Source organism: Malania oleifera, chromosome 7 (assembly GCF_029873635.1).
Source record: "Malania oleifera isolate guangnan ecotype guangnan chromosome 7, ASM2987363v1, whole genome shotgun sequence".
NCBI lineage: Eukaryota > Viridiplantae > Streptophyta > Magnoliopsida > Santalales > Ximeniaceae > Malania > Malania oleifera.
The window spans coordinates 110,111,508-110,138,118 of NC_080423.1; the positions used below are offsets into that span (position 1 = coordinate 110,111,508).

Sequence of the window (26,611 nt, forward strand, 5' to 3'; positions counted from 1 at the left end):
GTGTCCTCACCAACGAGGCTCTATAGTCCTCTCGTCGACGAGACGGAGGATTCGTCAACGAACCCTGATATCACCGGTTCCCGAACTCCTCATCGACGAGCCTCTGAACTTCGTCGACGAGAGATGCATGGCCTTCGTCAACAAACTATGGCTTCGTCGATGAAGCCTGTTCAAATACCAATTTTACCCCTCTCTTAATTATTTAAACCCATCTATCACGATTCAGGTTCTTACAACTTAACTCAGGTAGTAAGTGGTATGAGGTCGATCGTGCCTAGTTGTGGACAGTCTCCCCATCAGATATGGGTTGAGGAGGGCCGATTTGACCAAGGAGTAGAGTGGTTTACCTTAGTAGGCCAACCAGGATAGATCCAGTCTTCGGGCCACACAACCCTGTCATGAGGGGTTAAATCATGGCATACAGCCATCCAGGGAAATATTCTCAAATATTATGGTATTATCAGATTTTCTGAAATAGTAGTATTATTATGAAAAGTAATTTCATACAGTTTGACATGTTAAATTATGTAGTTAAAGGTTTTATAATATGTTATGTAGTATCAGCATTTTCAACTTTAGTCATTTGTACTAATCTTAACTCGGATTAATTTTTACAGATCCACATCTCAGTAGCCATACACTAGTGATAGCATGTTTCGTCTTACTGAGCTTTGGCTCATTCCAGTGTTGAATTATTTTTTAGGTGAGCCAATTGGGCGAGTAAAGCAGGCTCGCAGATAGAGGAGCTGTTAGTCTATTCTTTTTTAGGGTGAGTGTTTTTGGGGTACAATTTTGTTAGCCTTGGTATTAAAAAGAGTAGTTCTTGAGAGTACAGTGAAATATGTAATATTTGTGGAATATTTAGACACTCTGGTATTGTGTGTGTGTGTATATATATATAAGGTTGTGTTTCATGTTATTTGTTTTCCGCTGTGTAGGAAATTGTTTTAATTTAAAATAGTAGAGAATTTATCTTTATAATAAGGTTGTTATATCTCGTCCTCTTCTTTGCTGTGACGTCCCCCCTTTGTCGTATCTATCTGCAGTGAGGGACAACTTCGTTTGGAGGGCTTGCTCCAGTACTTTATCATCACTCCTTCTGTTGACTTTCTACTTATGGGCTTGGAGTGAGCCCACAAGTTCTTCTACAGACATGGTTTCCAAATCTTTTATTTCTTCTATGGTTACAGTTATATAATCAATTTTTGGATCCAAAGATCGCAAAATTTTCTCACAAATTCTATCGTCATTTAGAGTTTCTCCATTTCTTCTCAATTGATTTAATACTACCATAACTCGTGTATAGTAGTCAGCAATAGATTCAGTAGATTTCATTTTTAGAGATTCAAAATCACCTCACAATGTTTGAAGACGAATCTTCTTTACTTTGTCTGCACCTTTGTGTGTTCGCTGGGGAGAATCCCAAACTTCTTTGGATGTCTTGGCGGAGGCGATGATTTCGAACGTGACCTTATCAAGGTCTTGGTAGATTATGGACTTCACCTTGCAATCCTTCTTTCGATCGGCTAGCAAGGTCGTTCTTTGAGCATCGGACATAGCTGCTTCGACTTCTTTTGATGGGCTTTCTCGGTACCCATCTTCAACGATGTCTATGACATCCTGAGCACCTAGAAGGGCTCTCATTTGAATAGATCAGTTGTCATAATTCTCCCGGGTCAATTTTGGAATGACTGCTTGGGTAGCACTGTTCGCCATTGAATTTAATATATAAAAACAAATATATGGGGGTTGATTTTGGCAAATGTGTTTAGAAGGTTGAAAAACCTTAGAAACCGATTTTGGGTTGCAAAGAACCGGTCCAAAAATCACTAAACCGACTATAGGAATTTCGGGTGGTTTTTAAACTAGGTCGGTTTAACTTAATGGTCGTTTAATAACGTTAATGCTTACCGTAGAGCCACATGGCAGCTTCTGCACATGCCGTGTGTCGGCAGTTGGAAGGGAGTCAGAAGGCGGGTCGGGCCTTGGAGACGGAGCCGGGTGCCGGTCTCGAGTCACTAAGCCGAGTCTCGGATCAGGTGGCCGGGTCGGATCGCGTGGCTGGGTCGGATTTCACTAACCGAACGAGGAAGACGCGTGTAAGGCAGTTGGAGCACGTGTTGCCGGCGGCTAGAGTCTTCATCGGCACATGTGGCGCATGGAAAAGGCGCTGAAAATGCTGGAGGTGCATGTGAGCGCATGCAGCATTTCCCGGAGTATGTTTGAGATGTGGTTTCCACCGTTGGAATCATCTTGAGGCGAATTTCACAATGGTAGGCTCAATTTTGGATTTTGAGCAACTTCAAATCTGGGAGAAAATTGAATTCTTCTCTGTTCATCTCTGTTTGGCAGATTTCGGCGTTCCTGGACGCTCTGATACCAGTGATGGGTGGAAGGGACACTTAGTCACTGGTTGTGACTGAAACTCAGTGAGTATTTGCACAACAAACACTATCAATTTATTTCACAAAACGAAATTACAGAGGAATCAAAAACACTCTTGCTTACTGGCTATTCACCATCTTTACACCACATACTACATTGCACACACACACACATCTATTTGTAGCAGATTCTAAACCAAAATAATCAGAGATTGCGGCTGATAGATGAGGTTTGTGACCGCCAATCAATAGAAGCAGCTGGTCGACAGCCGTCGTCAATTTTTGCTGCCACCGTCCACCGTCAAGTTTACTCTTTCAACGTTTGTTTTGTTTTGATTCATATGGTCTTATTTAGTTTATTTTAGTTGGATATTGGTACGGGTTTTGTTAGATTTGTTTTGGTATTGTTGTTTGGGATGATTTTACTAGTTTATTTGTAAATCTCTTGTTTTGGTTGTTGGTGTTGTTTTTGGGAGACCTTTAATATTTTTTTTTATCTATAATCTCTCAATACTTGTTTTGTAACTGCGGTATTCTTCCACAAAAAGTGAGTATGTCAGTAAATAATTGGAGGTGCCACCCTCCTTTAGTTAAAAAATAATATAAAAATATTTGTAATCATGATTTTCCTCTGCCATAAATGATGGCTATCAATAAATTTGAGGTTTTTGTTTTTTTTTTTTTTTTAAAGGAGTTTGGCAACCTATGATGATATGTGCGAATAGTGTTGATGGGTGCCCGAGAGTTGATATAAGCGTGCATGAACGATGAATGAAAGAGAGATCCCATAGATAGCAAGAGATCTAATAGAGCACTGACGATGACAAAAAACAAACAATGACAAGTAACAACAATCAATATGAAAGTGTGCATGTCTCTGAGCTTAGACAATTTGAGGCCAAATGTGAAAATTCTTGATGCTCATCTTTAATTCTTTTTGAAAATCTCCAGTGATATTTTTGTTTGAAAGCCCACTTACTACTTTTCAATAATTCCAATGCATATACGTCTCACCTCAAAGCAAATACCTAAATGTTCACATTAATGTTAATGTGAACGTGGTTCTATAAACTTAATGAATGGTTTGAAGAATCTTTACTTTTCCAAATGAAAATTGAAGTTAAAAGAACAATTTGATAATGATAATTAGGACAATGACGATGGAAAGAGGGGAAAAATGGGAAGGCTGCTGGACGCAACATGTTTCAACTTCAACTTTGTGTGTGTGTGTGTGTGTGTGTGTATGGCGTGGGATTAGTTTATTTCCCTTCAAATTCTTGTGCTGAAAAAGTACAATTCCTATTTCCTAGGTCTGTTTGGATCAAACGTTTTGCTTAGGAATAGTAAAGAAAATGGAAATAATAATGAAATTCATTTTCCCTCATATTTTTTTCCTATTAAATTTCAAAAAAATAAAAAATTATTTTAATATGACTAAAAATTAAGAAAAATTAAATATTAATGATGTGTAATATCAATATTTTATTTATAAATTTGGTATATTATCTTTTATGCTCAAAAAGTATAATTCCTAACTATATGTTTGGATCAAAAATTTTACTTGGAAAAAGTAAAGAAAATGAAAATAAGGAAAAAACTCATTTCCCCTTTTATATATATATATATATATATATATATATTTTCTCCATTAAATTTTATCAAAAATGAAAACTCATTTTAATATGATTAAAAATTAAGAAAAATTAAATATTAATGATGTGCAATATCAATATTCATGCACACAATCATGAAAATTCAATTTATTATCATATATATATATATATATATATATATATATATATATACATAAATACACACATACATATAATACAATATCAACCATAATAAATTTGGCATTGTATAAAGTTAGAATCGTTACTAATAAAGAGGGGATACTAAAAAGGATGCAACCTTGCAGCAGCATGAATTTCCATAACCAAGCCAAAATTATAAGCTGACTCTTAAAATTTACTATGCTTTTACGTACACTTCTCCCACCCCTCCCTCCTCACTACCCCCCAAAAGAAAGGAAAAAATAAAAATATTTAGATTGCGACCCCGTGACGTTGTAGAATTAGAGAAGCAGTAGATGTGTTGGTATTGTGAATGCCTAGCCGACTCAACCGAGGCTCACTTCGCTGCATAATGTGCAGTAACTGGCAACTTGGGATAAGTTCAGACTTAGCTCTCGCTCAATATTTGAGATGATGCAACTAGACTTCCTGGAGTCACACCCTCAGTCTCCCCGGTATGATCCCGGGATGAACAATTCAGGAAGGCTATCGATCCCGTTGTTGAAATAGGAAGATGGAAGCTGGAAGCTGGAGAACTAACAATATATCAATATATCTATAGAGGGAAAAAATTAAGGTGGACAACAGAATAGCAAAGTAGGTCAACGAGACCAAATAGTGAAGGAAGCTGACCAAATGAAAAGTAAAATAGGCGAAAAACTATGTAAGAGTAGTTCAAAATGCTCAGAGATAGCAAATTATTGCATACTAACTTTCTGATGATGTGCTTCAGAACACCTTGCATCAAATTAACACTGCTGTGGCAGTGCTAGTTTCATACCGATAAAATTAATGTGGTGAATCAAGAAGCCAAACCAAATGGTCAATCCAGAAATATTCTATGTGAAGATAATTTCCTTCATCAATTTATTCATCCACTGTCATACTCAGATACAGCAACATAGGTTTTGTTAATACTACTACAGATCAATTCCATTATGAGAGTACTAATGAACCCACTTCAGCTCCCCTGGATAATCTGATATTATTTTCTTAAATTAGTTTTCTTTTGTTTTTATCTTCTACTTTTTATGAACAAGGAATATTCAAGTAGGATGGTACTTGCATATGTGACGTGACATGTTTTGTCTTCAGAGCGGTTACATCATGAGAAAATGTTTGGCAATAGATATTACTTTCTGATGGATTAGGGATGAAAATTTTCTAATATTATGTTTGATCGGGAATCCAAAAATGTACTGAAACTTAAATGCATTTGTTTGAATTTGTAATCCTATTTTAGTTGATTGTTGGTGTTGTTTTTGGGAGACCTTTAATGTCTATTTTATCTGTAATCTCCCATTACTTGTCTTGTAACTACGGTATTACTCCGTCAAAAGTGAGGGTATATCAATAAATAATTAGAAGTGCTGCCCTCCTTTAGTTAAAAAAAAAACCCTTATATGCATACGCAAATTCAAATCCAAAGCCTAAAATTCATGTTTTCAAACAGTCCTACATTGAATCTCTAATCGTTTGAATTCACATGACATGCTTTCACTAAATACTAGCACAAAATCTACTTTAATATATATATATATATATATATATATATATATATATATATATATATAAATTTATTGAAAGGATAAATGTTTGAAAACATGTGGGTTGAAGTACCCATATTATTATGGTATTTTTGATAGGAAAAGGCTCTGTTTTATGAGTCTGATATTACAGGTCTACGTGGCAGGATCACAACAGATGAAACAAATTGACCCCATTTGCTTGATCCGGCCTGATCCTGCCACGTGGTCCGTGAGTTGTTTAGAATTACTCTTTTTGACAAGGACTTCCTAGTTGTTAGGCGTATTTTAAGGAGTCACAGGACTCCCTCAATTAATGGTCAATGGGCAAAACAACTGTAGGCCTTTAGGATATGGTACTTTAAAACAGTCGTCCTGAGAGATTTTTGGGATCTACCCTATGACCTTTGAAGGGGCTCTAATTAATAATTACCCTGTAAATGCACAAAAGCCAGTCTCAATACAGGGAGGAATTACACATTACAGCATCTTCAAAGGGAGAAAGTTCAAAAAAGGAAAATCCAAGTCAGTCCCAAAATTCATTATCTAAATATAACTGCCACCAACTGTTTTACAGTTGTACGTTATAAGACCACTCTTCCTTCAAAACCCATTGCATTCTAATGCCCAACCCCACTTCCCGATTCTCCCCCATTTCTTCCAATCTCCCTCTGAATCTGTCTTCCCCTCTGTCTCTCTGTCTCTGTTTCTCCTTTGCCTATGTGTTGTTCATTTTTCTCATTTGACAATTCTAGCTCTCTCTAATGGGCTGCCGGGCCTCAAAGTTGGGCATCGAAGCCAACGCATTGCCTGTTCACATCCGCCCTCTTCTCCGGTGTAGGTTTGAGGAGATCCGAAGGCACAGAAAATCTGCAATAAAAGGCCCAACCCTCTCCAACAAGGAGCTGCTTCTTGAAGAGAAAGGAGAACAGGGGGATGAAAACTCCTCCCCATCTGACAAGTCTCTCCACTGTGATGACCCAAAAAGTATTTCTTCTTCCGCAGGAGAAAATATTGCTTCTCCAAATGAAAAGCCTTCTGCAGAGGAGAATCTGGTGTCTTGTGCAGAGGAAAATGGAGTTTCTGCATTGGTAGCAGCTTTGAAGGAGGAAGGGCTGGAGGCTAAAACATCCATGGAAGTGCAACCCACAATGGAGGGGGAGATCAAGTGTGAGAAAAGAATGGAGGAAGAGCCTTCAGAACAGGAGGGAATAAGCATGGAAGCCGAGAATGAGAGTAGAGGGAGAGTATGCGGAGCGATTGCAATGGAGAGCACAGCAACGACAGAGGCGAAGGAAGAAGAGAAGGTTAAAGAAGAAAAGGAAGGTGGAGGAGAGGAGAAAACTAATGGCAACGTCGAGGATTTGGAATACCTTTATCCTGGATCACCGAGCTTCCGAATCTATTATCTAAACTCGTTGGCTAATAAAAACGACGACTACGATGATGATGGTAAGTGAGCATTTACCAACCTAGATTGAAAATGAAATAGATTTAGTGATACCAACACGCAAAGAGCTGAGATGCCCAATCTATATATTCTAGTTTCTGGAATAAAGATTAAGAAACCATTCTGTTTTTCTCATCCTACACTTGTTTATATGTGCAAAGCAGGCAAGACTGATAGCTCTGAGAAGTCCCACAATGATGAGACGGATATGTCAAAGGATTTGAGCGACGACTCCGAGACTAAAAAGCAGAAACGTAAAAAGAGGAGATTTGGGAGGGTGATACCAAAAGGAAGGCCAGTTGCTGTAATGAACCTATTGAATGTGAGGTCTTGCTATTACCCACCTTGCAGTCACCATGACAGGACCCATCTTCTTACAAAAGAAGCAGCTGCTTGATTATGCATTGAAGAATCAAACAGCCTTTCTTTTCTTTCCTTTTTTTGAGAAGGGGGGGGGGGGTGAGAGGGCGAGGGCAGGGGCGGGGGGAGGTGGGACTGTGGGAGGGGGTATTGGTTTCTCTATTGTCTTTTTCTAGGTCACTAGTCCTGTTCTTTTGCATAAACAGGAAGTGTACCCAAAAGTAAAGGTGTAATGTAACTCTCTATGAATTGGTCAGAGAAAGGATGTCCCATGGCCATGTTCATTGCCATGTAGTTAGACTACTCTAATTGATTAAACTAACTTCATGAGTTCATTCCATTTCCCCTGCATTATTATTATTTTTATTATTATTATTATTATTATTATTATTACATGCATGCGAAGTGGTGTCAGTAGACTTAAACCTTGTTCCTACATGACTCGATCAATTCAATTAGGCACTCACCATCCGTTTTCGTTATTCAACTCCTTGACCAAAAGAAAAAAAATCTAAAGCTGCCCTGTCCTTCCATCCCTTGGATAGATAGAGATGGAGGGCAGAGGCCTGATTACTTGTATCTAACAGACAAATATCAATAACTAACCCATATTAATGCATGACTAGGCATATTGTTAGTATCTACAATTAAGCATGTTAAAATATAGTCCATTGACAGATGAAAATAAGAAGTAAATAGTTAATTAATTTTATGAGCAAATTAAATAAAGACATTATGCATGCAATGCATCCTGTATGTGATAGATTGGTGCAGTTGACAATGAAGAACAATAAAAGTAGGCCTTGGATCTTAAAAATAACAAAATTTGTACATTGGAATATGAAAGACTACAGCAATCGAACTCATTTTGTACATAGGCAACTCCATTCAATAGGGATTATGCTTTGTTCAATTACCTTTGCTTACAACCCACACAATTATGTACTTAGGAGTGGGCTGAATGAATAATGTGGATCGGTCAAAATTTAAGACCGATTCAGCGTACTCCATTTAGCATTAACAGATTATTAAGAATGAAAACTATCAAACAAAAAGAGCATACATTATGCGAGGAACAGATGCGAAAAATATATAGCTAAAGGGAAGAAAGGCAGGCACATAAGCAACACCAATAAGTTTTACTAGACACAAATATCTACATACGGACTGATTCCCACATTTTCTTAGTATTACTAGCACACCATAACACACATCACAGACATTAGAAAAAGAAACAGGCAGAAAGGAGGGACTGAGAGATGAAGCTTGTTTTATTTTATTTTATTTTATTTTGTGGGGGGCGGGGTAGAAGGGATGGTGCTAACCTAATCTGAAGGAAATGTGGTAGAGATGAAGTCCTCATCCTCTGCAAAAAGTTGCAGATTATTGTACTTCATCAGGAACTCAATTGCTTCTTTGTCAAATTCTAGCATGCTGGCCAATTTTATAAGCTCAGAGAGACCGCGTATGCATTCCTCTTTATCCCACAATAATCCCTCAGAGATTACTTCAGCAAAATATGTCGCGAACTCAATGACTTCTTTTTTTTCAGACTTGTCCACCTTCTGTATGAGAAGCTTAGAACTCTCTCTATCCCAACGGATCATTCGGCTTGCGCTCACAGTTATTACTTCCCCAGAAGACAAAGACAAACTATAGCTTACTGCAATTGGTTGCGGTGTCTCAAAAACAGAGACACTAACAAGGCGTTTAGCAACTTCATGCCTTCTTTCTACCTCCATTCGGACAGAGGGGTCTGCTAAAAACCCAAGAATGAGCTTGAACAACCCCTTCTTGAATAAATTCACAGGTTTCTCATCAATATTTATCATGGACAAATCATCGCTTTTTACAGATTCAGATATCGTGCGTACCCCAATATTTCTGTAGATTTCAAGGAGCTTAGTACGAGGCAAGGAAGGCAAGCTTGAGCGAGGACACCAGACAAATATAGGCCGAGGGGAAGACTGCTGAAAAAGATCTTTCAACAGAAGATCATCAGCAAGGAAAACGTCACCCTTGTTAAACAGTAAAATTTCACCAGAATCAGAATCAGTAGGGAGTTTCACCAGGCTATCTACAAGAGCTCTTGGAGTCTTCAAACCCCAGTGCCTTGTGGCATGTCCCCAGAAGGCACAACACTCAGCCTGTGATAATTGGTGTTCTGAGCTTTCCCAAACCTTCCAAAGCTTGCAATAATCATCCACAGAAGGATTTAATTTAACTCCAAAAGCATTCGAGAAAAAGGAAAGTAGTTGCTGCTCGTAGTGTTTGTCCAAGATGTTCAGCTGCGAGCCAAAGAGACCTTCCTTGTCATGAAGAGCACAATCTTCAGGGCTAACCCACTCTCCGCTGTCACTCCCATTTGGGATCCAAATCTTTCTATCAGCTTCACCATCAGGTTTCCAGTTGAATTTGTTCAAATAATTATATATTCTAATGACAGAAGTAAGTTCAGAATGGAAGTCAAGGTGGCTGGCAAGCAACGGGCACCCATTGGTCACATCAACGGTTACTCCTATCGCATTGAGCTCTTTTCTGTATGATGCAATGTTAGAACCATAAAATTCTTCATCAATGAAAGGACCATCATTCCGTTGTAAAAGAGCGCCCCAAATACCATCATACAACAAGCAATTGTCTGGAGACGCGTAACCAAAATGGGTCTTTATCCATTTTTTAGAGACCTTGTTCAAAAGAGCTTCGGGTAAGGGGCCTTCTTGCTGTTTCTGTAATATCTGGATGCATTCCAGCAATGACATCACATTTGCAGGAGTTATGCAACCAGGGTCTGATGGAAAATAAAGACCAGCAGCAACAAACTTTGCTCCGTATTTTAATTCAGTAACAACTCCCATGCTCTTCAGCTCTTTTCTGTATTCATGAATATCATCTCCATAGTGTTTCTCACCATCATCTATGAAAGGAAGTAGAGCAATCGGGGAGATGGCTTTCCAGTCTGGGCCAGAGAGTATACACTCTTTGGGACATCTATAATCACCGAGGCGAGTCCGTAACCATTTCACCTCAGAGATGCTTTTCTTGAGATCTCTTGGGAATTTGTTTGACGTTCTGGCTAGATGTTTATAACATGCCAGAAACGAAAGAGAATGCTCTTTTTTTATGGAAGACAATGATGCTTGCTTTTGAAAATGATGAACAAAGATTTTGGCAGCATCCTCAAAATCCACAACAACCCCAATCTTCTTCAATTCATTTTCATACGAACCAATATTGCTTCCATAGAATTCTAGATCAATAAGTGGGAAACTGTTGAACACCTTCAGAAGACAGCCCCATTCAGCATTGAATAAGAAACATTGACAAGGACACATGAAGCCAACATTCGTCTTCAAGCATTTTCTATCCTTCAGAGTACTGGAAAACTTGTTGGATGATCCCACATGACGAATGCATTCCAGTATCAAGAGAAAAGATTCAGATGTCCTAGCATCTATATGCATTGAAGGTTTTAAATAATCAATAACAAGTTGGTAGTTCTTATTGAACCCAACTATCACACCAAGCAACTGAAGTTCCTTTTTGTAAGAAAGGATTTCCTTGCCATAGTAATCTTGATCAATAAATGGGATATCACTTAGTAGCGATGCAGCTCTCCATTCCTTATCAGAAAGTACTGAACCAACTGGAGACATGTCACCACGGGAAGTCCTTAACCATCTTCTTTCTCTGACAGCATGTACAAAATCATCAACAGGAAGCATTTTTTCTCTCAAAAATCTGATGAAATTAAGTATTGAAAAGACATTGCTTCTAGTTAAAGATGAGGAAGCTGCCAAAAACATGAGCCGCTCCCCAATGAATTGGCAAGCTTCTCCATATTCAAACCGCACCCCAATTGTTATCAGTTCTTCCCGGTAGTCCGTGATTCTGCACCCATAGAATTCCTGATCAATCAATGGAATATCAACTAAAACTGATCCATTTTGCAGGAGATTTCCCCAAGAAGAGGTAAGTAAGAATGACTCTGAGGGAGGCCTATAGCCAGGACTGCCACTCAAAGAAACCTTCAACCAGCTCCCCTCCTTTATGCACTTCAGAAATCTATTAGGCAAGCGAATCCTCTTACATCTCATGTTTTGAATCCAATCCAAAAGCAAGAATACATTTCGCTTAGTAAGTGGAGTTGACACAGAAGGTATCACGGCATCTGGAGGTGTTAGATTAGGGATGTCAGAAGCTGCTACATGTTTTTTCAGGAACTTGATCATCTCTTTTCCGGCTGTACATACACCTGCAAACTTGCTCGAGTGCAAATAATCCTCGCCCAGCTCCAAATAGCCTTCATCTCTCCATGGGTTAGATCCAATTAGTTCCACCCATTGGCTCCCATTAGCAGGGACTAGAACCCCATTCCTTCGTGTGGCTATGCAACCATAATTATCTACAAGTGGCATTTTATCACACAAGTATTTAGCCTCCCTCTCAGTCAAATAGTCTCCTGAAAGAGAGTGATATAATAAGTGAGCATACGCTACAGCAAGCTTCCGGTCACCATTGAGCGAGTTAGCGAGGAGGTCTGCATATCCATAAACTTTAACAGCAGTAATATTCACCATATCTATAAGCCATTTCGATATTGTCGCCCTCTGAGAAGAGGAGAAAATAGCTTCCTGAGTGCTTTTGGGTAAAAAATCCCAACCAGCTACAGATCTGAATTCCCTGTTCCAATCTATCAACCATGAGATACAATGATTTTCATGGGATATAAACATCCTCTTCCTCTGTGCAGCTTCATTTATAGTGCATAAAGAGACATTTAAATTGAAATCGACATATTTCAACAGTGGTATGCTCTTCATGTTGGAATTTTGAAATCTCAACAACCAATTCTCAGCGAGAAAGCATAGAAGCTCCAAATATACGTCTTCTGAGACTCCCAATACAAGATTAGAACTTCGGATGCACTTTGCATACCATTCATTATCAACAGCTTTCACTCCCAAGAAATTCAATATTGAGTTATACTTCGACTGATCAAAGGAAGAATTCAGGATATAACTTCCATGAGAAGAGAGGTTATGCAAGCTCACCCCTTGCATCTTTGCTTTGCTCAAGATATTCCAGAAAGCAGGCATTAACCTACCCACTTCACAAGGTCTATGAAAGAACTTCTGGTCTGTGTATGTTTCACTGGGAATGATATTTTCCTCAACTAGCATTACTTTAATTGACTCCCTCACAGCATTCAAAGGTGAATAGGAAGAGCTATTGATGGGTAAGAACCCAAACAAAGGAGGCAAATTAGATACCGGAACACCTTCTCTTGCCACCACCAGAGATTTAAATGCATTAATAAAGGCATGGGGCACACACTCAAGAATCCCTTGGTTCCATTTGTCATCAAAGAGAATTGTTTCCCTTGATGATGCCAGAAGAAAATCAGCTTGAATTATGAACGGAAAATTTGTAACCATTTCTGTAGGCAGAAATGCATAGACCCCAGGTGAGCTTGTTCCTCTACGGAGACGCTCTCCATACGGAAAACTCAGTGTAATCACCCACTCTTCTACTTCCATTCTCCTCTCAACTCTATTTTCATGCTTGACAGGAAACTTCTGTCTCCACATGTAGTATCTGCATTCTTTCTGAAACTTCTCACCATCTTCATCTGTAGAGAGATGGAGAGTGTAGGACTCAGCATCTATGTTTTTTCTTGTCACAAAATCAGTCTCCCTTGAAATAGCTACAGCACTCAAAGTACTGAGCCTTGGATCCTCATTATCTTCCTTGACTGAAAGTTGCTTTATCTTTGAAAGAAACAACAGCACTTCAGGATGGATACATGAGAGCTGCTGCTTCACTGGAATAACCTTGTCAGGCTTCAGAGGCAATACTATTGTAGTGGTTGGAAGGGCATTACCAGCACCATATACTCGTTTTATATCAGATAAAATTGGGTCATCCTCAACCCATTCAGGGACGATGTACCCAACATTGCAGTGTGGACAAGGCTCTTCATTGAATCGTATGTGATAGCCATTGCTGAATATGTGAGGCTGAGCTGAGATTAGAAATACACTTTTGAAACCAATACCTGTAGGGTAGCAACAAGTAAAAAGTCAGGATTAAAATTGAGATTAAATGACTAATTTATTAATCCACAAACAACACCCCTCCACCAAAGGGAAAATGGAAGATGAATACATCTAAATGATAAGCAGACATGCATTTTAGCAATAGCTTAAATTAAATTGCAGAATGCGCATGAAGGTGTTCATATTGCTAAGTAATCCAAATAACCTTTGACTATGATTCATTTCATACTATAATCATGCAAATTAATGGAAGCATAATTTAGGTAGATAATAAGGGATTTATTAAGGATATACCACTGGATTCTATGACCAATGAAACAAGATGGGACATTTTATGCTTGAAGAAAATTTAAATTGAAAGTGAATGGAAAAGGAAAAAACACCAAACTTCCTATGGGCGGATACTAAACAGATACAAAAGACACGAAATGACATTTTCTTGGCTAATCGAGGATTTTCCCCACGTGGATTAAGGGTGTAATTGATGGATGGAACTCCTATCCTCACAATATAGGTGGGCTAGGTTTTCAGTTTTAAGGTTTATGGAAGTAAAGATGGTTTTGATAGCTATTAGTTAAATTACAGAATTGGTGATAGTTTTAGATGATTTACGGACTACAACAAGAACTTTTATAGAAATTCTGGACAGCGAGGGAAAGAGGGCTCTATTGTTCAAATGACAAGACTGTTAAGGATATGGAAGATTTGGTATTAAAGATTGATGAAAGAGAATCACTCTTGAGATTGATCAAAGAAGCAAATAAGGGCTGATTTATTGAGATTGATATTATTGATTGATTTGGCTTGATTGTAGGTAACTGATTAGGCTAAATTGGTGTAATTTGTCTACAGAGAATGTGTATAAATAGGAGCCTCTGTATAGTGTAATCTTCACACCAAGAAATATACAATTCTCAATTCTCCTTCTTTATTTTTCTTCCCTCTATGAATTTCTAGACTTTGAATTTCTTCATGGTATCAGAGCTTTAGGATTCCAAAGGGCATAATCTTCTCTTCTCAATTTCTTCTTCTAGGTCACAAAACAGAGTACTCTAGGTTTTTCTTTTCCAGACTCCTCAACATGATTATCACACATTGTTCAGCCCTATATTCTCTACTATTTCTTTGCAACAAACTATCAGTAAACTATAGCATATTTCAATTGTTGTAAGTTTACTCTCCATTTTTGTTATGATGAAGCCTTACAAGATGAAAATTGAAACAAATGGGAGTTAGCCATGAAGAAGGTTGAGATGAATTCCCGTTGGGAAATCAGACATGGGAACTGACTGAATTGCCAGTAGGGAAGAAGGCTTTGCACAACAAGTGGGTATACAAGATAAAGAATGAGCATGATGGTAGCAAGCGTTACAAGGCCAGATTAGTTGTCAAAGGGTTCCAGCAAAAGAAGGGCATTGACTACTCAAAAATATTTTCTCCAATTGTGAAGATGTCAACAATTAGACTGATACTGGGAATGGTGGCTACAAAAAACCTACAGCTTGAACAGTTAGATGTGAAGACGGCGTTCCTTCATGGTGACTTGGAGGAAGACGTTTACATGTTTCAGCCAAAAGGGTTCATTGTTCAAAGACAAGAGAATCTAGTTTGCAAACTGAGAAAGAGCTTGTGTGGCGTAAAACAAGCTCCAAGACAGTGATACAAGAAATTTGACAATTTCATGCATAGAATTGGGTTTAAGAGATGTGAAACTGATCACTATTGCTATGTTAGGTTCTTTAGCAATTCTTACATCATTTTACCGTTGTATGTAGATGATAAACTCATTACAGGATCTAGCATTGAGAAGATTAATAATCTAAAGAAGCAATTGTCAAAACAGTTTCCAATGAAGGATTTGGGAGCTGCAAAGCAAATTCTTGGTATGAGAATATTAGAGACAAGGCTAATGGTACATTGAAGCTTTCACAGTCAGAGCATGTGAAGAAAGTTCTCAACTGGTTTAACATGAATGGAACTAAACCAGTGAGCACACCCTTGGGTAGTCATTTCAAACTAAGTAAAGTATAGTCACCGAAGATAGAAGAAGAAAGGGACCATATGAGCAAGGTGCCCTACGCCTTAGCTATTGGCAACTTGATGTATGTTATAGCGTGTACAAGGCCAGACATTGCACATGCAGTGGGAGTTATGAGCAGATTCATGAGCAGGCCAAGAAAGCAGCATTAGGAGGTAGTCAAGTGGATTTTGAGATATTTGAATGGTTCATCAGATACATGTCTTTGCTTCAAAGGTGCAAGTCTGAAACTGCAGGGTTATGTAGATGCTGATTTTGCTGGTGATAATGATAGTAGAAAGAGCACTACGAGGTTTGTATTTACTCTGGGTGGTACGGCTATATCTTGGGCTTCAAATCTGCAAAAAATTGTTACTTTGTCTACTACAAAAGCTGAGTATGTTGCAACAATTGAAGTTGGAAAAGAGATGATTTGACTACATAGCTTCTTAGATGAATTGGGTAAGAAGTAGGAAATGGACATTCTACACAGTGACAGTAAGAGTGCAATCTTTCTTGCTAAAAATTCGGTTTTTTCATTCAAAGTCGAAGCATATACAAACAAAATATCATTTTATCCATTACCCTATTGAAGATAAGCTGGTAATACTTGAAGATCTGTGGATCTAAGAACCCGGCAGACATGTTGACTAAGGGTGTCACTATAGAGAAGCTGAAGCTGTGTGCAGCTTCAGTTGGCCTTCTAGCTTGAGGACAAGAGGTTGAGTTGCAAGGATAAGGGATTGTTCCTTTTTGGAGGATTGCAGTTGATGTTGGTGATTGAACTAGTCTCCAAGTGGGAGATTTAATGAGAGATTTTTATCCTAAGGCTTAGTCCATGGAGTGAAGGATTGGGCCGATGGCCCAAGCTGTACTTTTGGGCCCCTTGGGAAAATATTTTGGGCTCGTTTTGTAGCCTATTGCTGTGCACAGGATATAAATTCGTTGTTATGGTGATTAGGGTTAAATGGCTGTCGCAATTTGAAATAGAGTGAGAGAAAATATTGTACTGTCGCACTCTCTATATTTTCTTCCTGATAATAGTGAAACCCTGCAACTCCGTGGACATAGGCAAAATTGCTTAACCATGTAAATATTGTCTTGTGCGTGTGATTATTTTTCTTTGGCGTGTTTTTCATTCTCTATTTTGTTTCTCACAAGATTTGGAAATTTCGTGTTAATTCCCTACAAGGGAAAGCCTCACCCCATGAGCTAACTTTTGGGGTTGAGAAGACCCTAGACCACCCAACAACGCCCTAGGTCGAGGGGCCCCAAGCCCACGAGAAAATAATAATATATGAATTTGAAATTATTGGGATTTTCTTGTATTACACAATATTTCTTTGATGTATTTTCCTAAAATTCATTATTCTGGACCCTCCCATGAACAATGAGAATGCCTAATTTTTTTACATTGGGCTCCGTGTCCAAACAAAATCTAAAAAATTTAGCCTTGAACCATTGATCCTATGCTTTAAATTTTTTTTTACATGAAAGGACAAAATGGAGGAAAAGCACTTGAGTTTTTGCCTAAAAAGACAAAGGAAACATCTAAAAATAGTCATATTACAATGAACTAAACTTGTGGATCACACAATGAAATATTAAAAAAGAATAATTTAACAAATATCAAGGAAAGAGGGTGACACGAAATAAATTTGATTTTTTTATGCCAAGGAGATCAAACATGAAGTATATATAACTCTCAAAAAATTAATTAGAAATTTAAGAAGAAAACAATGATGCACACCTGTTTGTTCTAGGATTAGAAATGGCTCAAGGATAGGGTGATAAGAAAGTTTGTGGGAGAGGCAGTAGTTATACAGATACAATGCAGCAATATATATATAGGAAGGAGTAATAACCAGCACAAGGACTGGAGGAGGAAATTAGGAATTTCCAATCGCAATAGGAGAGAAGCTTTAGAATCTAGTGTTTTGAAAATAAGTAATATCAAAAAACATGCGAAATGTAATTTTAGCAGTTCTTTGAAGGATAATGAACAAAAATTTAATTTGAAAGGTTAAGAAATTCCATAAAATAATTGTCTTGTTGCTTGATTTTATCAATCAAACAAGGAAATTCCAAAATAAAAGAAAAAGTTAACCATAAGATTGAAGTAGTTGGTAACAATCGAAAAGTGCAGCCTAGCTTGCTGTCTGGCCATTTAATATTTTTAAATTTTTTCTTTTTAAATTGTTTAAGGTGATTATTGGATCAACTACGTCATATGAATCAAAATGTAACTTAATATGGGGAAAAAAAATATAATAGCATGCCTAAAAGCTAATTATAAACGGTAAGTGTAGACAAAAGTTAGATTGTTGAGATAAATGCATAACATAACTCCGAAAAATATGAACATGTTCATAGATAAAAGAAATAATTGTAAAAGATCGAAAAAGTAGTTAATATGGTTTGCAAGAGTAGATGTTACATCAAGGAGAAATAGTGATTTTGCAAGGTCAGATACAATAAATAAATGATGAGAATAGAGGATTTGCTCCTTTAACAAAAGAGCCTACCACTCATTTCTTAATTTTCCCCCACCCCTCCTGACCCTATAGTGCTAAATATTAGAATTGGGATAAGAGCAGGTGCAGTTGGGAAATAGAAGTTCCTCTTATTACCACTTGTCATCCCAAAAAATAGTTGTCTACATTCTACAAAATGAACTTTACATACTTCTTTTTTCTTACTCTTACAAATCTGTGCATAAAAAGGATACAAATAGAGGAGAATAAGGTTTTTTGGTCCTAATCATTAATATTGCTACTCATATCATTTTAAAAATGTCACCATTAACCTGCATGCATGCACAATATAAGTTTTTTTTTTTTCATTTCATTTTCCTGCTTGGGCTCCTCCCAGTCACTACAAAAATTCCTGTCAATAACTACTAAAAATTGCAGAATACAAACATTGACTTGTATAATAATGATTATATCATCATGCTATCCAAGATTATTAAAAATAAAAAGAAAATATCAATTTACAAATTGAGGACAAAATAAAAATGCGGATAATGCTTTGCCATCACATTTACTTTGTATTGCTATTTAATGTTAAGAACGAAAGGTTTAAACTAGTTTTGATTCAATGATGATTAAAGCTATAGGTCAATGAACCGAAGCTGTGATTTCTTATTCAAGGATCACTAGACCTAGAACTGTTAGTGAGATTTGAGAGTGAGATTTGAGAGATTAGAATAGCTTTTTAACAATGACAATGGCGAACGAACCAAACTCAAACTCAGGAAGATAACATTAAAATGAAGTCATTTACATTAATATTATTATAAAAAAAATTGTTAGTAAGACAAGTCTTTTACATTAATAAGATTTGCCGAAAACACATGTATCTCTCCATTTATTAAGCAAAAAGACAAGTCTAATAAACTAACTGGAGTGGTTTGTCAGATTTTTGAAAAATGAGATTTTGAGTCTTTTAGACAAACATTAGGAAACTAAAATCTCAAGAGAGATTTCTATTTTTTTCTAAACTTCAAATCAGATTTGTGACTTTTGCCTAAAAAATAAGTACGAGAAATAAACATTTTTATTTATCAAAATAAAGTAAATTGCAAAATTGAATTAAGGTTTTTGACATTAGCACTTACACCTTCCTATTGCATTTTACCTCTGGTTAGGAACATAAATGGATATGGAAATGAGTAAAGAAAGGCTTAGAAAGGCACCATGAAAGGTTTATACAACAACAACAAAACCAAACCTTAGTCCCACTAAGTGGGTTGGCTATATAAATCCTTTTCTACCATTCATGCGATCATAGACCATTTCTTTTTATAGATTCAAAGATATTAAATCCTTACTCACTATCTCCTCCCAAGTTATTTTAGGTCTACCACTACCCCCTTCTATTCCCCCCCACAGTAACTAAGTCACTCTTCCTCACAAGTGCACTATGTGGCCTACGTTGCAAGTGTCCATACAATCTGAGTCATCCCTCCCTTATTTTATTTTCTATAGGAGTTACACCTAACTTACCATGAATATGTTCATTCCTTAATTTATCTTTCAATGTTATACCACTCATCCATCTAAGCATTCTCATCTCGGCAACTTTTATTTTTTGAATATTATGTTTCTTCGTTGCCCAACATTCCGATCCATATAGCATAGTTGGTCTTATAGCTGTCCTATAAAACTTCCCTTTCAATTTTAAGGGTATTCTACAATCACATAACACACTTGAAGCACTTCTCCATTTTACCCAACCTGCTTTAACTCTATGCATTACATCACCATGAAAGGTTTATAATGAATTGAAATTTAATGAACGTGTAATGTGACTAAAGTTCAAGAACTTCCAATATAAATTAAAAAAAAAAAGATAGATAAGTCAAATAACTCTGATAAGTGTGATATTGAAATTTTCTCCTTGGACAAAGTCAAAGCTTTTATTTATTTATTTATTTATTTTTCATGCCATCAAATAAATGCATGTCATGCACAATATTTTTTTTCTTTTATGAAACTCATAAATGAGAATTTATAATTGAAGTTCATTAAAAAAATTAAAAAATAGTATTTATTAAGAGTGTAATTGAAGTAAGCCTACATGCGAGTCACTTGAACTCAACTCAATCTCTAGTTCAAGTCAACTTGATTTTACTCAAGTTTGAGTTGAACTCGAGCTATTTGAGTAATGTTAAAAAGTATTTCTAACACTCAACAAGTAACTTAACCATTCGATTTTAAGTTTTATAATTTACTCAATCTAATTAAACTTTTTAACTTTATTTTTTTAGTTTAATATATAAATATGTTTAATATTATATATAGCAACTATATTTTATCCTGCGTCTAATCTCAATATATAATCAACTTAAGCTTAATTGAGTCGAACTAAAATTTTAGGTACTTGCAGCTCGCAAGAGGCCCAGAGTTCAATGGAGTTAAAAATTTTTGAGACAATCAAATTCAAGTTTCAAGTTCAGCATTGCAGTTTGAATATTCCAAACTCAAATAAGCACAATCATTTACTCACTAACAACAAAAGAAGATTAAGACTTAAATCCCGATAGGTGATAGGTTAAACAAAGAGGATTCAGAAAAACTAGAAAAGTACCTTTTTCGCCAATATAACCGCGCTTGCGGTTGCCTTTCTTGGTGGAGCGACCAACGCTGCAGATAGAATCGATGTTCTTAGCCAAAAATCCCTTCTCATTGTTGAAAACCAGCAAAGTCGAGGATGCTCCGGTGCCCGTTATGTCCCTTGACGTGATTATGAACTCCAACGATGGGTCTACCCCTTCCGGGTACTCGTTGTCCTCAGCATTCTAATACCAATTAACATACATATAGACATTTATTAATTAAGAAATTTAAGTCTAACAGTTTTATTTGCAGAATTCACATTGGGAAAACTAATCTATTCTCGGAATAAACATTCCAAGAACCAAATAAACGTAATCTTAAAAAATCTTCAACCTTTCCTGAGGTAAAAAAAAAAAAAGGCTTATAAAATCTTCCAAATAATTGCTAAAAAGATAGTCAACTCCTCAAAAAAAGATAAATATTTTCTAAAAATAAAGTGCATCAAAAATCAAATATCAAAACAAATTTGTGATTTTTTTAAGGAAATTTTTTTTTTAATGACCCAGAACACCAACTTCATAATCCCTTCAGACTCACTTAGACAGTATCAAACTGGGAATATACTTGATAAAATGAATAACAATTCATTAATCCACACTAAATCTGACTCATAACCAATCTGCATTAGAGTCAAATATGATTTAAGTTTTTTCTATCCGCCTCTAAATGAGTCCCTTGGCAGATTTAGAAATTTATTCAATTGATATAATGTTTAAATTGATTAAAATTAAATCTCATATGTCCATGCTTATTAGGCATCTATTCAATTACGCCTAGTAAACCCAGCTAGACAAAAAATCTATGACTTAATTTTCAAAACATTGAATGAAGTTTGTAGTCTTCTGCACTTCTCTTATATATAAAGTCAAATCTTGGTATTATTCATTGTGTTACTTGCTTTACAATATTGTGGGCATAAATAACCACTCATACATAATTGGAATGCTAAAGTTTAGGACTACAAATATGTCAGCCATTAGAGCATATCTCTAATCTAGGAAACACACATTTACAATCAATCTATATACGGAAGTATACCATCTTGCAAAGTCAAAACTTCTAGAATCTTCAACACTCCCCCCTCAAGTTGGTGCATAGATGTCGCTCATTCCCAATTTGTTGAGACCATCATCAAATGCTCGACTTGATACAACCTTGGTGAGTAGATCAACAAGTTGTTCTTGAGACGAGACATGAGGTGTTTCAATGATCCTTGCTTCTAGTTTCTCCTTGATGAAATGCCTATCAACTTCCACATGTTTGGTTTGATCGTGCTTAATTAGGTTGTGGGCAATATCACAAGCTGCCTTGTTATCACAATATAGCTTCATTGGGCTGTCACGCTTAATATTCAGATCTTCTAATAAATTACGAATCCATAACAATTCACATATTGCCTTAACCATTTCTATGAACTCAGATTCAGCACTAAATAGAGCAACTACAGTTTGCTTTTTGCTTCACCAAGTGACTAAATTTCCTCCTACAAACGTGAAATATCCTGCTGTAGACCGTCAATCTTTGATTGATCTAGCCCAATCTACATCAGTGTATCCTTTGACATCTAGATTATTCCCCTTTTTAAACATAATCCCTTTCCCTAGAGATGACTTCAAGTAGCGCAACATGCGAGTAACTGCATTCATATGTTCTTCGCTTGGAGAATGGATGAATTGGCTCACGGCACTTGATGCATATGCCAAGTCAGGTTGCAAGATACATCAGTCTCCCAACTAATCTTTGATACCTCTCCTTATTTGTCAGAATTTGATCCGAATATATGCCTAGCTTCAAATTTTCTTCCATAGGAGTGCTAACTGGACTACATGCCGTCAAACTTGTCTCACTTAGTAAATCTAAGGCATATTTTCTTTGAGATAGAAAGATACCTTCCTTTGATCTTGACACTTAAATACCAAGGAAGTATTTCAATGGACCAAGGTCCTTCATCTCAAATTCTCAGGCTAGGTGGTTCTGCAATGCGCTCCTTTCTTTTGTATCATTTCCTGTTGCTATCATATCATCAACATACACAATGAGACAAGTAATCATTCATTTATTATGTTTCACAAACAAAGTATGATCTGAGTTACTCTACTTGTATCCAAAAGCTTTCATTGACTTTGTAAACTTTCCAAACCATGCTCTCGAAGATTGCTTCAGACCATATAAGGCCTTTTTTAATCTGCAGTCATGTTTTCCATCTTCTGACTGCATATTACATCCGGAGGGCAACTCCATGTATACTTCTTCTTGAAGGTCTCCATGCAAAAAAGGCATTCTTCACATCAAACTGGTGCAACAGCTAGTCAAGATTCACCGCCAAGGATATAAGAATATGGACAATATTGATTTTTGCTACTGGTGCAAATGTCTCCATGTAGTCAATTCCATAAGTTTGAGTGTACCCCTTTGCGACTAGTCTAGCTCTATATCGTTCAATGGTTCCATCTACCATGTATTTGATTGTGAAAACCCACCTACATCCAACAAGTTTCTCTCCTTTAGGCAGCTCAACAACTTCCCAAGTTGAGTTCTTTTGAAGTGACTTCATTTCCTCATTCATAGCTTCCTTCCACCTAGGATCTCCCAAAGCTTCCTCCATGTTAGTAGGAATAGATACAGCAGATAATTGATTTGCAAATGACATACTTTCCTTTGACAGTCTATGGTAGGATACATAGTTACTCATAGGATACTTAGGAGTGGAACTAAGAACAAGTTCATAGTTAACTCTAGGTATACCTCTAGTGACTCGATTAGGTAGTACTTTTGGAAGGAATTGAGATTCAGATACCTGGGGTTGTACCTGGGGTTCGGGAGAGGAATTGACCTCATAAAACAATTGGTTAGATGGTACTTGAAGTGGAGTCGCTTCCATATGATTTTGATTATTTTCCCCTTTCAAACGAACATACGGTTGGTGAGTTGCTTCCATCTGATTCTAATTATTTTCCTCATTCAAACGAACGCCAGGTTAGTCGAGAACAGGTTGCTCACACAGCTCGGTTTCCTCCTCTGGACACTCACCACTTTAATCCAAAAATTCACCACTTGTTTCCGAATGGTCCAAAGAAGGAATTAGATTTAGAGTCTGCAATCAATTTTGGCTCTCCCCCTCATTTGAAGACTTGGGAACAATATAGTACATGTCATTTTCATGAAAGACAACGTCAAGAGTGACATACATTTTTCGTGATGGGGGATGATAGTAGCGGCAGCCTTTCTAAAGTGTGGCATAGCCAACAAAGACACATCGTAGGGCTCGTGGTTCCAGCCTATCACGCAATGGCTTAGGAATATGCACAAATGCCACGCACCCGAAAATTCTAGGTGATAAATTTGGAGCAATAAGAGCACTTACAGTCAAATGAAGGAGTTCAAAGGGAGTCTGAAAATTCAACGAGCTGGTAGGTACACAGTTAATGAGGTAAGCCGCAACACTGAGCGCTTCACCCCAGTAACTGGTGGGCATGTGAGCTCCAAACAAAGAGGCTCGTACAACTTCAAGTAGGTGGCAATTCTTGCACTCCGCAACCCCATTTTGCTGAGGGGTAGAAGGGCAGGTCATTTGGTGCCATGTTCCTCTAAGTACTTCTTCAGGTTCTGATTAACAAATTCTCCACCATTATCAGTGCGAATAACTTGTATAAGAGATTGGTATTGAGTGGCGATCATCTTATGAAATTTCTGAAACAAGGAGCTAGCTTCATTCTTTGATTTCATCAAGCAAACCCAAGTCATACGAGTGTGATCATCAATAAATGAGACAAACGAGAACCATTCAAGTAAGGGTATATAGCCGGCCCCCATGCATCAGAGTGGATCAACATAAAAGGAACTGGACTTTTATTCATGCTCAATGGGAACGATACACGGTGACTTTTTGCAAGTTCACAAATATCACATTTGAAATCTGAAGTTTTTAACTAAGAAAACAATTTTGGGAACAATTTTTTTAAATATCCAAAAGATGCAAGACCCAATCGCTTGTGCCACAACGAAATTTTGAAGGACTTGTCGATCTAATCCGCTAAAAAAGCTTGAGCCAACTGATGTGAGCTAGTAGGTTTCAAATCTAGATAGTACAGCTTTCCCCCTTCTAGTACCACAACCAATCGTCTTCCGAATTCAAATGTCTTAAAACACAAAGGTTAGGCCAGAAAATCACAACACAATACAACGCACTAGTTATTTGAGCGACAGACAATAAATTTTATGGTTGAGGGAAGGTACAACTAAAACAGAATCAAGATTCAAATTATGTGAGAGAGGAATTGAACATTCTCCAATCATAGGTGAGCGATTGCCATTGGTAATAGAGACTAAATGTGTGGTGGACTGTTTCATAGACTGAATATACTGACTGTCAAAGGTCATGTGATCCGTAGCACCGGAATCAATTATCAGTATGGAAAACCTTACCAATGTTACCTAAAGTAGCAATCAAAGAGGGAGCATTTGCAACATCATTTGAAGGTTTGATCACGACAACAGAGACTTGGTGGTTTGGCCTCGAATTACGCTTGCGTGGTGCCTTTGTTGGATCCCACCACTCCGGATAGCCAATTAAGTCATAACACCATGCCTTTGTATGGCCTGTCGCACCATAGTGAGTGCACAAATGTTTAGGTTTGGCAGCACCTATATCATAACTGCCCTTATGAGATCGTGCTTGGTCTGAATTAGTCTTTTGAGCAGATTGTCAAGGCTAGGACTTAGCATGTTGGGCCATTAGAGCGGAAGACTCGGGATTATCGGGTTCAGCATTTAAGGTAGCTCGGTGTACAGCATCTCGACGGACATAGGCATAGGTGTCGTCGAGGTCCATCGAGGGGTCCTTTCGAAGAACCTCACCTCTAATCAGTTTGAATTCTACATCCAGGCCACTAAGAAAGATGTGCACTCTCAACCGTGCAACAGATTTCTTATAGGTGACAATATCATCGGGATCCTTCATGATAACTTTATCATGATAATCTAATTCTTGGAAAATTTTGACAAGCTCACCGTAATAAGTTGATGGAGGTCGAGTTGTGTCTCATCCGATCCATCACAGAATGCTTTGGCAAGAGCACTCCAAATTTCCCTTATGGTATGCAGTCGCAGATAATGCTTCATTATCTTCGACGACATGGAGGCCAGCAATCAGCCCTTGACCTTTTGATTCTCTACATACCACTTTGCATAAGTAGCATCAGTTTCCTTCAGTGTATCAATTTTACCCATAATATATTCGAGCTTCTCACGTCCTGAAATTTGCATCTCTAATATTTGGGATCATACATCATAGTTAACTTTGGTAAGGACAGCTCTAGCATGGAAGCCAGAATTTTCGAATTGGATATAGATTACTGGGGTTGATGGTTCGAGGGTAGAGGATTCGGGAACCATATGGTGGTAGTTGTTTGTTGCGATGGTTGTTCAAGGCAATTGCAATTTACAACAAGAGAGAGAGATGCAAGTGGTTCGATTCGGAGCTGCAGGTGCTTCGATTTGGAGCTGTAGGTGGTTCGATTCAGTGGTGATGGGGCGCCTACACCTCCTTGCCGGAATAATGTGCAGCGGCTGTCGTGACAGTTTGGATGGAGGTTTTTGGGAGGCTCTGATACAAAGTCAAATCTTGGTATTATTCATTGTGTTACTTGCTTTACAATATTGTGGGTATAAATAGCCACTATGCATAATTAGAATGCTAAATTCATATATACGGAAGTATACCAACTTGCAAAGTCAAAACTTCTAAATCTTCAACATATAAAGTAGAAATTACTATATCTTCTGAATTTGTACCTACTCAAGTTGTTTATGTGAACGTCTAAATAACAGTAATAAAAATATGAATGGTACATATTAATATAATTTTTTTGTAAAAATAAGAGCAACAATCAATTGCAAGGTA

At 37.3% G+C, this 26,611-nt stretch overlaps 2 protein-coding genes across 3 annotated transcripts in view; one reads left to right on the forward strand and one right to left on the reverse strand.

Annotated features, from left to right (window-relative positions):
• The window catches only part of LOC131160730 (uncharacterized), a 33,167-nt gene that overhangs the window by 5,582 nt on the left and 974 nt on the right, over positions 1-26,611 (reverse strand). Inside the window, exons 2-4 of one of the 2 annotated variants that reach the window (XM_058116605.1) lie at positions 20,681-20,891; positions 8,839-13,571; positions 4,288-4,705 (exon numbers count right to left, since the gene is read on the reverse strand). In XM_058116605.1, coding sequence (XP_057972588.1) covers positions 8,839-13,571; positions 20,681-20,891 — 4,944 coding nt within the window. In that variant the 3' untranslated portion in view covers positions 4,288-4,705. Of the gene's footprint in view, positions 1-4,287; positions 4,706-8,838; positions 13,572-20,680; positions 20,892-26,611 lie in introns of those variants that run through there. The other variant, XM_058116606.1, reaches the window with a different exon arrangement.
• On the forward strand, positions 6,468-7,550 carry LOC131161009 (uncharacterized). Its single transcript, XM_058116867.1, has 2 exons — positions 6,468-7,155; positions 7,318-7,550. Exons 1-2 carry the CDS (start codon positions 6,468-6,470, stop codon positions 7,548-7,550), a joined length of 921 nt encoding a protein of 306 aa, XP_057972850.1.

What these genes read in the sequence shown, in the direction of transcription:
- LOC131161009 (XM_058116867.1), top strand. Translation starts at nt 6,468, where the DNA reads ATGGGCTGCCGGGCCTCAAAGTTGGGCATCGAAGCCAACGCATTGCCT. An exon ending in CGACGACTACGATGATGATG is followed by an intron (nt 7,156 to 7,317) that starts GTAAGTGAGCAT and finishes TGTGCAAAGCAG; the next exon opens with GCAAGACTGATAGCTCTGAG.